General features: G+C 44.9%; 1 protein-coding gene across 4 annotated transcripts in view; it reads left to right on the forward strand.

Moving 5' to 3' along the window:
* ABCC4 (ATP binding cassette subfamily C member 4 (PEL blood group)) overlaps window positions 1-12959 on the forward strand; it is a 209482-nt gene that overhangs the window by 150923 nt on the left and 45600 nt on the right. For all 4 annotated transcript variants that reach the window (XM_064143883.1, XM_064143882.1, XM_064143886.1 and 1 more), the window contains exons 24-26: window positions 883-983; window positions 5360-5551; window positions 11577-11732. In XM_064143883.1, coding sequence (XP_063999953.1) covers window positions 883-983; window positions 5360-5551; window positions 11577-11732 — 449 coding nt within the window. The remainder of the gene's footprint in view (window positions 1-882; window positions 984-5359; window positions 5552-11576; window positions 11733-12959) is intronic.

The following is a 12959-nucleotide window of genomic DNA, read 5'->3' on the forward strand; positions in this document are numbered from 1 at the left end:
AGGGGGAAGAAATATTTTTGTCCTTCTATCCTGTGAGGAGAGGCTGAGGGAGCTGGGGGTTATTTAGCCTGGAGGAGGCTCAGGGGAGACCTCATTGCTGTCTACAACTACCTGAAGGGAGGCTGTAGCCAGGTGGGGTTGGTCTCTTCTGCCACTCAACCAGCAACAGAACAAGGGGACACAGTCTCAAGTTGTGACAAGGGAGGTCTAGGCTGGATGTTAGGAGGAAGTTGTTGGCAGAGAGAGTGATTGGCATTGGAATGGGCTGCCCAGGGAGGTGGTGGAGTCACCATCCCTGGAGGTGTTGAAGCAAAGCCTGGCTGAGGCACTTAGTGCCATGGTCTAGTTGAGTGGCTAGGGCTGGGCGCTAGGTTGGCCTGGCTGATCTTGGAGGTCTCTTCCAACCTGGCTGATTCTATGAGATCACTTGTAAGAGTACAAAGTTACTGTAAAAGTTTGCAATTAATGTTTAAATCATTTCAGTCTCATTTTTTGCTTAGGTTTAGGGAATTGCCTAATTCCCTTAGAAAAAAAAATCAGAAAGTACAAATTCTCAGCCAGCTAGGAGTGATCCTTGCAAGCTATAAAATTACAGTCTTGAGAATGAACCTCAGTTGTTGTGTAGTGTTAGGCCAAGGAGAATTGGGGTTGTCTTTTCAAATATACAGGTAGTTTCCAAAACATACCAAAAAATGTAGCAAGTAGCTGTTCTGCCTGGAGCTAGTCATTGCACAGGTGGCAAGTACAGTGTAACCAAACAAAATTCTGGCTGTGATGCTTCCATCCTGTAAGTAACCTCATGAAAGTGAGGTTAAGTAGGATTCTGTGTAATTACCACTCACCTATTTGATTCTCTGTTGGTTTTTTGTCTTTGTTCTGCAGCTTTGAACGCGGGGCAGGTTGGCTTGGCGCTATCCTATGCGATCACCCTCATGGGAACGTTCCAGTGGGGTGTTAGACAAAGTGCTGAAGTGGAGAACCTGGTAACATTTATTTCTTCCTTTTTACTTCTTGGTTCCTTTTCCTGGTTGTGACATGAGGCCTTAAGGATGGGATTCTTCTTAAATTCACTGGGGGCATTACTACATTAGCAAGTGATTGTGGCACCACTTACAGTCCATAAAGAAAAATAGCCTCTTCTAAGATGTGGTTTCTTTGACTAACTTCGAGTGTCTGTCAAAGATGAGTTGTGCCCAGTGACTGTCTCTCTCCAGTCATAGAATCATAGAATCATAGAATCAGAGTTGGAAGGGACCACAAGGATCATCTAGTTCCAACCCTCCTGCCATGCCCAGGGACACTCTACCTTAGATCAGGCTGGCCACAGCCTCATCCAGCCTGGCCTTAAACACCTCCAGGAATGGGGCCTCAACCACCTCCCTGGGCAACCCATTCCAGGCTCTCACCACTCTCATGCTGAACAGCTTCCTCCTCACATCCAGCCTGAACCTACCCACATCCAGTTTTGCTCCATTCCCCCTAGTCCTGTCACTCCCTAGTAGCCTAAAAAGTCCCTCCCAAGCTTTTTTGTAGGCACCCTTCAGATTCTGGAAGGCCACAAGAAGGTCACCTCACAGCCTCCTCTTCTGCAGACTGAACAGCCCCAACTCTTTCAGTCTGTCCTCACAGCAGAGCTGCTCCAGCCCTCTGATCATCCTCGTGGCCCTTCTCTAGACATGCTCCAGCATCTCTATATCCCTCTTGTAATGGGGGCTCCAGAACTGGATGCAGTACTCCAGGTGGGGTCTCAGCAGAGCAGAGTAGAGGGGGAGAATCACCTCCCTCGACCTGCTGGCCACACTTCCCCTGATGCAGCTCAGGCTTTGGTTGGCCCTCTGGGCTGCAAGTGCACACTGCTGGCTCATGTTGAGCTTCTCATCCAGCAGCACCCCCAAGTCCCTCTCCTCAGGGCTGCTCTCCAGCCACTCACTGCTCAGCCTGGATTTGTGCTTGGGATTGCCTCGACCCAGATGCAGGACACACATTCATAGTAAGGGAGGCTTCATAATCTCCCTTCACTGCAGAACAGAGACTGTCGAGTCCCGGTGTAGACAATTGCATTGCAGCTGGCTAAAATGACAAGAAATGAATCCCTCTCTATTAAGTAAGATTTTCTTACATTACAACTTTCAAATTTAAAAAAAATATATATAATTGTTCCTTCTTAAAATTGTTATTTATATGCCTCATTTATATCTAATATTCTTTGCTATATTATTGATATAATAGCATTAGATAATATATCTTTATATATTGTTATTGCAGTATATATTTTAATATTATATATGTATATTATTTATTATGTAGTGTGTTATTCTATAATGTATTCTATAGTATATTATTCTATAGTGTATTATTCTATAGTGTATTATTCTATAATGTATTATTCTATCGTGTATTATTCTAATAATACATTAATAATACATTATGTAATATAATGTTTTATTACATATATATAATATATTTATATGTAGGGTCCTGTTAATTAGTTGTGAAGGCTTGTATATTCTTAATTTGTTTCAAATTAACCAATATTTGAATGGGTTTGTTGCTATTAAAAAGAGAGGCTTAGACCCGTCAGCCTGACCTCAGTGCCAGGGAAACTGATGGAGCAGGTTCTCTTGGGGCCAATAACTGCGCACCTGAGGGATGGCAAAGATCTCAGGTCCAGCCAGCATGGGTTTAGGAAGGGCAGATCCTGCCTTTCTAACCTGATCTCCTTCTATGATCAGGTGAGCCGCTTGGTGGATGTGGGGAGGCCTGTGGATGTGGTCTATCTGGACTTCAGCAAGGCCTTTGACACTGTCCCCCACAGCAAACTGCTGGCTAAGCTGTCAGCCCGCGGCTTGGATGGTAACACTCTGTGCTGGGTTAGGAACTGGCTGGAGGGCCGGACCCAGAGAGTGGTGGTGAATGGTGCCACATCCAGCTGGCGGCCAGTCACTAGTGGTGTCCCTCAGGGATCAGTGCTGGGCCCCATCCTCTTTAACATCTTCATAGATGATCTGGATGAGGGCATGGAGTCAGTCATCAGCAAGTTTGCAGATGACACTAAGCTGGGGGCAGATGTGACTGAGCTGGAGGGCAGAAGGGCTCTGCAGCGGGACCTTGACCGCCTGTACAGATGGGCAGAGGCCAATGGGATGGGGTTCAATAGCTCAAAGTGCAGGGTGCTGCACTTTGGCCACAACAACCCCATGCAGAGATACAGGCTGGGGTCGGAGTGGCTGGAGAGCAGCCAGACAGAGAGGGATCTGGGGGTACTGATTGATACCTGCCTGAACATGAGCCAGCAGTGTGCCCAGGTGGCCAAGAGAGCCAGTGGCATCCTGGCCTGCATCAGGAATGGTGTGGTCAGCAGGAGCAGGGAGGTCATCCTGCCCCTGTACTCTGCACTGGTCAGACCACACCTCGAGTACTGCGTTCAGTTCTGGGCCCCCCAGTTTAGGAGGGACACTGAGATGCTTGAGCGAGTCCAGAGAAGGGCGACGAGGCTGGGGAGAGGCCTTGAGCACAGCCCTACGAGGAGAGGCTTAGGGAGCTGGGGTTGTTTAGCCTGGAGAAGAGGAGGCTCAGGGGTGACCTTATTGCTGTCTACAACTACCTGAAGGGTGGTTGTGGCCAGGAGGAGGTTGCTCTCTTCTCTCAGGTGGCCAGCTCCAGAACAAGAGGACACAGCCTCAGGCTGCGCCAGGGGAAATTTCGGCTCGAGGTGAGGAGAAAGTTCTTCACTGAGAGAGTCATTGGACACAGGAATGGGCTGCCTGGGGAGGTGGTGGAGTCGTCGTCCCTGGGGCAGTTCAAGGCAAGGTTGGATGTGGCACTTGGTGCCATGGTCTAGCCTTGGGCACTGTGGTAAAGGGTTGGACTTGATGATCTGTGAGGTCTCTTCCAACCTTGGTGATACTGTGATACTGTGATATCTTTCAGTAACCATCAGTTAACATTATTTACTAGCATGTTCTGGTTTGGCTGTTTACTTTCTAAAGATAATATTTAAGAGAAGAAAAGATTGTGAAAGGAACATAGTGATCATAAACCTAGGGGGTTTTGTGGTGTGTTGACAACTTCAAGTTACTTGTAGTTAGGATTTGCTGACCATAGGCTAGGAGAGATATATGTAGTCCTTTTGTAGAAGTTGCAAAGCCAAAGATAAACTGAGTAGTACTGTTATATTTGGTTTGGTTGGTTGTTGGGGGTTTTTTTTGCTCAGCACATTGCTCCTTCAAAGCATCTTTTCAGACATGAATAAATTAGTAGTGACAGATTTTGGAGTGAAATGGGAAAAAAACTTTCAGGTTTTTTGTGTACTGTTCAGGGAATTTTGGAAGTCTCATCAGTCTGTGGGACTCTCTCATGTAGTGAGTTACTGTCTTGGGAGGTGTGATTTAGAATTACTTTGGAGGAGAAAGACTTGCCATTCACTAAATCAGTGTTGATGTGAAATGCTAATCATAGAATCATAGAATCCAGCAGGTTGGAAGAGACCTCCAAGATCAGCCAGGCCAACCTAGCACCCAGCCCTAGCCAGTCAACTAGACCATGGCACTAAGTGCCTCAGCCAGGCTTTTCTTCAACACCTCCAGGGATGGTGACTCCACCACCTCCCTGGGCAGCCCATTCCAATGCCAATCACTCTCTCTGGGAAGAACTTCCTCCTAACATCCAGCCTAGACCTGCCCCAGCACAACTTGAGACTGTGTCCCCTTGTTCTGTTGCTGGTTGCCTGGGAGAAGAGGCCACCCCCCACCTGGCTGCAACCAGGTGCATATTAATTGCATATTAATAATATGATGACAGATCTATTGGGTTATGGAGTTGCATGGGATAAACATATCTAAGAGATTTACTGGGAATGAGCACAGTGGTAGGGTGACGAGGATGGAAAAAGGAATGTTAAAGCCAGTAACTTGATGATGCTAGTAGCTATTGGGCATCTGCTTATGGCTTATATAGCAGTTTCATTTCTGGCTTTATCTTCCCAACACACAATGAAATGGTGTCATCTTAGCCAAGACTGACAGACAAGTTTCATAGCTTAAATTTCTTAATACTTAGAATTGCTTTCTTGGTACTTAAACCAACTGATTAGAAATGAATGCATAGGCATAGATTTATGTATTGTTACAGATTTGGGGTCTATGGTAGGACATGAGATGCATTCTTCCCACTTTTTCAGTTGTTTCAAATAAGCACAGGATGGTACCAAATCTTATTTGTGCTCTTAATCTGTGCTTAGAAGAAAAACTCTGGAGTAATTTGTGTTGGATCTTTACAGTAAAAATACACACCCCCATATAGACTCATGCACTGTTTGCAATAAGCTGATATATTTATGTGTCTCCTTTCCTCTCCTTAGATGATATCAGTAGAAAGAGTAATGGAATACACAGAACTTGAAAAAGAAGCTCCTTGGGAGACCAACAAGCATCCACCACCTGAATGGCCAAGCCAAGGAATGATAGTATTTGAAAATGTTAACTTCACTTACAGTCTCGATGGACCTTTGGTGTTAAGACACTTGTCTGTTTCAATTAAACCAAAAGAAAAGGTATGTATGTGGCTATCTTTGGCTATTCATAGATGTTAAGAGAAGATAATAACTTGACAAGAAGCTGAGTGATAAAAATACACTATAAAATCTGTGAATGTTAGGAAGTCAGTAATGTTCTTTTGAAAATTAAGCCTTAGTCATACTTAGTGTCACAACTTATTCCCTCCAGATGCAGCAATAAATACATCAGGGAGCACAACAGTTCTGTCTTTCAAAACCAAGGGTTAAACATATTTGATAATTTTCTGTTAAAGTGTTGAGTTTTGTCAGAAAGTGGCAGACATTCAGGAATTTGACCAAGCCCATAATCAAATGCACTTAGTGCCATGGTCTAGTTGACTGGATAGGGCTGGGGGATAGGTTGGACTGGATGATCTTCAAGGTCTCTTCCAAACTGGTTGTTTCTGTGATTCAATAGAAGGAACATAAATGGAATGCAAGATGGTTCTGTGTCAACAGACAAGGAGAGCAGAAGCAAAGGAATGTCTAAGTGCTTGCACAGAGCCCCAAGTGGAAGAGAGAAGAAAGAAACAACAAATGAGTTACATAACTTTAGAATTGGAGACTTTGTTTCTGTCCCTTTTGGCTACCAATCCAATTAAGTACTGCCATTAATTAGATTGGTAGCCAAAAGATACATAGAAATAAAACCTGTCCTCCTCTGCACATTTGACTCTTCCTCCCCAGTTTTGACACTATCCCAATTGAAATAGTACTGCAGGGAAGGTCTCCCCCCACAGACACAATTAAATTAAATCCCTGCAGTGTTAATTTGTGCTTTGCTACATTTCAAATGCACATGGACTTTTATGATTAGGATATCTTCCCTAGGAGGCTGGTTCAAGTCTCCACAATCATTGCTTTGGCCTCCTTTGTAACATTCTTTTCCATTGGGTCCCAAACCTGTTTTGTTCCTCAAGTGGAGCTCTCTAATAACGTGCTTTTTACAAGAGTTCAACTCAACTGCTGCGTGGAGATGATCTTACAGAATTAAGTATGGGTAAACTAAAAATGGTGCTTAAGAAGAAGAGTAAAAGAGATGTTTATCTCCTCCTTACTTTTCTTCCCCATTTGCCACCTCTCTAGCTGTTACATATCATTCCAGTGTAATAGCAGACAAGAATTATCTTTCTTAATGAGAGGCAGAAATAAAATACACGGAAGGAAGAGATATTAGCAATATGCAACTCAGTGCTTGGTGGGGGCAGGAGAGGGAGGGATGACTGGGGGCAGTTTATTTTTGCTGAGTGATTTCACTGTCATCCTGAAGTGAACTCACCCAGCTTGAAATTATTGCCAAGAACTTTTTGTTTGTTTTCTAGAATGTTTTGCAGAGTATTACAGTAGGCTGCCACTGTGTAAAATAAATCTCTCAGGCATCTGTGCCCCTTATATTGGTTTTAATTACAGAGAAGCATCTCTACAGAACCAAGTTTCCAGATCTGCTAGGAATTCTGCCTGTGTCAGTGGGGGCCCTTATGCCTGTTCAGATCTATGGCTCGTGCAGACTTCTGGTGGCTGCAATGCTGCTGGCAGGATGAATAAGTTTAAACTTCCTCTGTGCTTGTGTTCTTACTTGTAGCCACCTCAGCGCCCGGGTTGGGAAGGTACTGGTACAGGTTAGGTTGCCTTTTGGTCTGCTTGTCTCGGCATTCAGTATCTCCCTACAGTCAATGCAGGCTAGGAAGGAACTTCTGCTTTAACCATCTTTACTAACATAGCAAAGAGAGACCAGAGTGCTCATCTAAGGAGCTCTACCAGCAGCTGGCTATGATGAATCTCTTCAGCTACTCCAGTTTCAGAAAGAGAAGGTCAGCTTGTGCAGCCGTGGCTTTTGAACACTACTCTCTTTGTTTGAGGGTGTTTATGTATGCTTATTGACCAGTATATTGTCAGATGCACCTTGTCCTGACAGATCCTAAATGTGAGGGTGTGGTTGCATGAAAAAGTTAGGAGCATGAGGGTCTAGATTTATGGCATGGCAGCTGTTTGCTTAAGTACGCTCACAATGCAGGGCAAAAGGGAGGTTGCCTGAGGGACAGCAAAGACATGGGCAATTTCAGAGTAGCTGAAATGCTGTACATCTTGCCCTTATTTTATCTGCATCTCTACTTTGAAGTACAAGTGACACTTGAGTAATGATGAGCCCAGCATAGCAGGTGTACTCCTGTGCCTTGGCTTACACTGGCCAGCACAGTCCTGGCCATTTGATTCCTGTTAGGTGGCTGGGATGAATTGGATTTGCAGACCATCCCACTGTTTGTGCTGGCTATGAACATGGGGCTTCTGAAGAAGACAATTTATTAAAAAGCATAAATAAATGTGGGTGCTGAGAGCTGTTTCAAATTCATGTCAATTTTCAGCAGCCTGTAGTCAGTTGGACCAAAAATACAAGTAGATGCCTCTCAATACTGAAGAGCATAGTCCTTTCATTTGATGCCAAACTTAAAGTGGGATTTTTGCAGAGCAGCTGCACTTTTATTTTAAGTATCACTGTATTTTTTTGTGTGTGTTTTTTTTTCCTTTTCTTTTTACTCTTAATACAATACTTTGTATCACTGACATTTAAAGAGGAACAATTGAATCTTTGTTTTCACAACTCTGGGTGTCTGTGTTCTCCATTCAGCATTTTCTTTCTCAGCTCTACTGTAACTGTTCAGAACTGTTTTCCCTTTGTCTCGCTGATGTAATTTAGAATACTAGACATTTTGTCATTTCTTATAGCAGATTTGCTTAAGTTAGGCTGTATCTTTAATAATAAGCACTGTATAAATGTTGATTAGTTTACATGGGATAGTGCAGTGATGAATTGTTGACTTGGGAAAATAGAAGTAGAAAATACCTTTTAGATTATGCAGCATAATTCACTCCTTACAGGATACTTTTTTCAGTGCTTCGTGTGATTTCCATCGAATGTGGGCACTGTTACTTTGCCTGAGTTTAGCATTTGTGACTGTTAGAAAGTTTCTCTCTGCTCTTTGATGTAGTGTTTCCTGTGCTTAGTTTAATTCCAGCTGTCATTACTGCATACACGTGAGTCTCAGGCAGTGGGGTAGTTGCCCTCTGGTGTCTGTACATATACGCGTGAAGGTTTTCATGTGTCTTCCTCCCTTCTGCAGCCCAATAACTTTGCTGTGCTATGTTGTACGTGTTTAATGCTCTTAAATCCTTCCTCTTGAAATCAGTGTCTGCAGCCTATATTAATTTTGTGTTGCACTCCTCTGAGCTCTTTCCAGTGCGTTGATTTCTTTCTGGGAGTGTGATGATTAGAACTGAATGCAGGAAATAGAATCATAGAATCAACCAGATTGGAAGAGACCTCCAAGATCATCCAGTCCAACCTAGCACCCAGCCCTAGCCAGTCAACTAGACCATGGCACTAAGTGCCTCATCCAGTCTTTTCTTGAACACCTCCAGGGATGGTGACTCCACCACCTCCCTGGGCAGCCCATTCCAATGCCAATCACTCTCTCTGCCAACAACTTCCTCCTAACATCCAGCCTATACTTCCCCCAGCACGACTTGAGACTGTGTCCCCTTGTTCTGTTGCTGGTTGTCTGGGAGAAGAGGCCAACCCCCATCTGGCTACAATGTCCCTTCAGGTAGTTGTAGACAGCAATTAGGTCACCCCTGAGCCTCCTCTTCTCCAGGCTAAACACCCCCAGCTCCCTCAGCCTCTCCTCATAGGGTTTGTGTTCCAGGCCCCTCACCAGCTTCGTTGCCCTTCTCTGGACACGTTCCAGCACCTCAACATCTCTCTTGAATTGAGCGGCCCAGAACTGGACACAGGACTCAAGGTGTGGCCTGACCAGTGCTGAGTACAGGGGCAGAATAACCTCCCTTGTCCTACTGGCCACACTGTTCCTGATGCAGGCCAGGATGCCATTGGCTCTCTTGGCCACCTGGGCACACTGCTGGCTCATCTTCAGCTACTGTCTACCAGTACCCCCTGGTTCCTTTCCTCCTGGCTTCTCTCCAGCCACTCTGTCCCCAGTCTGTAGTGCTGCTTGGGGTTGTTGTAGCCAAAGTGCAGAACCCTGCACTTGGCCTTGTTAAATCTCTCTCCCATTGGCCTCTGCCCACCCATCCAGCCTGTCCAGGTCCCTCTGCAGGGCTCTCCTACCTTCCAACAGATCAACACCTGCTCCTAGCTTGGTGTCATCTGCAAACTTACTGATGCTGGACTCAGTCCCCTTGTCCAGATAGTTAATAATGATATTGAATAGGACTGGGACTAATATATGAATGAATCATGACAAATCAGATCTGTGTAGAGGGGTTACACTTGTCACCTTCTCTGACAATATTGAAGTGTACCTTCTTTTCTCTAAGAATCCCTTACTTGAAGACAGCATTTTAAAAGAATTAAATAAAAGCAGTTTGGTGATCAGGTACAGTCGAATCATCAGAAATTATAGATCTCTCATTTATTAATTGCCCTACTTAAGTAATTGGAGCAAGCCAACCTTGTGAGTTTCAACAAGACCAAGTGCAGTATCCTGCATCTGGGTCAGAGCAATCCCAAGCACAAATCCAGGCTGGGCAGTGACTGGCTGGAGAGCAACCCTGAGGAGAGGGACTTAGGGGATGTCACTGGACAAGAAGCTCAATGTGAGCCAGCAGCCTGGAGGGCCAACCAGAGCCTGGGCTGCATCAGGAGAAGTGTGGCCAGCAGGTCGAGGGAGGTGATTCTCCCCCTCTTCTCAGCTGTGGTGAGACCCCACCTGGAGTACTGCATCCAGTTCTGGAGCCCCTCTTACAAGAGGGATGTGGAGGTGTTGGAATGTGTCTAGAGAAGGGCCACGAGGATGCTCAGAGGGCTGGAGCAGCTCTGCTATGAGGACAGACTGAAAGAGTTGGTGCTGTTTAGTCTGGAGGAGAGGAGGCTCCCAGGTGACCTTCTTGTGGCCTTCCAGGATCTGAAGGAAGTCTCCAAGAAAGCTGGGGAGGGACTTTTTAGGCTACTAGGGAGTGACAGGACTAGGGGGAATGGAGCAAAGACGGAGGTGGGTAGGTTCAGACTGGACGTGAGGAGGAAGAGTGGTGAGAGCCTGGAATGGGTTGCCCAGGGAGGTGGTTGAGGCCCCATGGCTGAAGGTGTTTAAGGCCAGGCTGGATGAGGCTCTGGGCAGCCTGTTGTAGGGTATGGTGTCCTTGGCCATGGCAGGGGTGTTGGAACTAGATGCTCCTTGTGGTCCTTTCGAACCCTGACTGGTTCTACGGTTCTATGATTTGTTACAAGTTGGTGTCATTTGAAAGGTCTGCCATTAGCAATCCCACTTTTCTCATCGTCTCCACCTCTTTGTCTCTGAAAGAATTACTTTTAGACATTGCATACAGCTTCTGGTTTTTGCTTGGAACATATGAAAGTCTGGATAACTGTGATTTTATTATTCAGTGTTCCTTCTGTTTAGAAAGGAACTGCAGCTTGCTCACCTGGCCTTGTAGTTTCAATACGTGTGTCCTCTCTATTGAAGCTGTCTGAAGCATGAATACAGGTTATAGTCCTGCTAGTTTTGGCTTTAGAGTTTGCCTCCTTTAAAGTAATTCACTTTAATGATGCTAACCAAAACCAGTCTTGGTTATTAAAATTGGAAATACTGCTCATACACTGTTCCCAAAGTGCTTTATGGGAGTCCTTTTCTGGGTTTGTGAAGTAGATGCATGCCTTGAGTGATTTGCCTAACATCACCCAGCAACCAGGTTTGGTGTAAAAATTAGCAGCCTTGAATCATGTTGCTCTGTGCACCAAGCCACCTTATCATGTTTATGCCATAAGCCACCACACATTACGTGAAGATCTTTCACCTTTGAATGAGATCCAAGAAATTGTTGAGCATCCAATTGTCACCTGAATTCAAACTGATCTGGGGGAGGGTTGGTTTTTGCCTCTCAGAAAAGCGTTAATTATTTGGCACTTGTTCTCCTGTAAATCCTGTGATGCTGTAAAGCTGTTGCTTGGTGTACTCATTTATCCTGAAAAGCTCGTGGTTTAATTGTACAGTCTTGGCTTGCTCTGTAGGTTGGAATAGTGGGAAGGACTGGAGCTGGGAAAAGCTCTCTGATAGCAGCCCTCTTCCGCTTGGCGGAACCTGAAGGGAAGATTTGGATCGATAAGTATTTGACATCCGAGCTGGGACTCCATGACTTGAGGAAGAAAATCTCAATTATACCTCAGGTAAGAGAGTGGCTTGGCTTGCTGTAAACATTTTCAATGTAATGCTGTGGCATTTCAAGTGTTTTGCTGGGATATGTTCCCCCTGTATCCCTGTGTGCAGTAGATAGAAACTTCATTGAGCTGTTACTTGAGTCTTGATCATTTCAAGATAAACAGAATCAGCTCTGAGGGCTGGAGCATTTTCCTACTTGTTTTGTCCCCTGTGTGTTCCTCTGGAGTATTTCTGAGTAGGTGTTAGCAGTGTGCTGTCCTCCTTTAATGCAAGAAAGAGTAGAGGAAGTTTGACAGGAATATACCAGTCTTCTGCACTCACTTGACAGCAGTTCCTGCCTGATGTGTTACCTGAAGCTTCCTTAACAAGGGGCTTTGAAGGACGACTTTTACCTATGTTGTCACCCTTGTACAAACTAACCCTGGCTAGATCTAGAAAGAGCAAATGTGCCAACTAGAAGTGAGCTACCTATCTTTCCACTACATAGAGAAAGTTGGACAGGGGGATACCAGAGAAACAGGAAAAAAAGAATGGTTCGTTATGGTCCATAACCAGCAGCTTGTTGAGTTCTAGAAGCTGAATGCAGGCAAGGCTGCAATACAGAGGAAAAAAAATAGGATGGTGTTGGAAATAGTCTGGTGCTGGAGCAGTAGAAAGAATCATAGAGTCATAGAATCAACCAGGTTGGAAGAGACCTCCAAGATCAGCCAGTCCAACCTAGCACCCAGCCCTATCCAGTCATCTAGACCATGACACTAAGTGCTAATCCAGCCTATTTGCTGGTAAGCCTTTGAAAAGCCTTTTTTCCCCCTTGTTTTTTGGTTTGTTTGTGTAAAGTGTATTGTGAAAGTGTATTCCAAGAAGTCCAGTAGGTCACAGGTCTTCACTTCAGTGTTCTTACTTTCAAATGAAATCTTGTGTCAGAGAAGGGTGGTGCATCTTCCTAAAGGCAGAGCCTATTCAGTTTACCACGTTCCATGAGAGCTCTGATCTCTTCCATGATTGTTGGCTCTCCGCTGGAGGGGGAGGCAGCTTATATGCTGCAAATAGAAAGTCTTGGGTTTTGGAAAATAATTCATCTGGGATGTTCTAGCAGGTAGATAGAACAGTAGGCTAGAAACCAGAGGAATTAGTTCATCATGCTTAGCATTAATTCTTAGATCACTGTCTTTATTGCAGAAGCTGCATTTAGAGTTCTTTATCTTTGTATCAAAACGTTTGCTAGCCTGTTGGCA

The sequence above is a fragment of the Pogoniulus pusillus genome, chromosome 5 (assembly GCF_015220805.1).
Source record: "Pogoniulus pusillus isolate bPogPus1 chromosome 5, bPogPus1.pri, whole genome shotgun sequence".
In the NCBI taxonomy this organism is placed as follows: Eukaryota; Metazoa; Chordata; class Aves; order Piciformes; family Lybiidae; genus Pogoniulus; species Pogoniulus pusillus.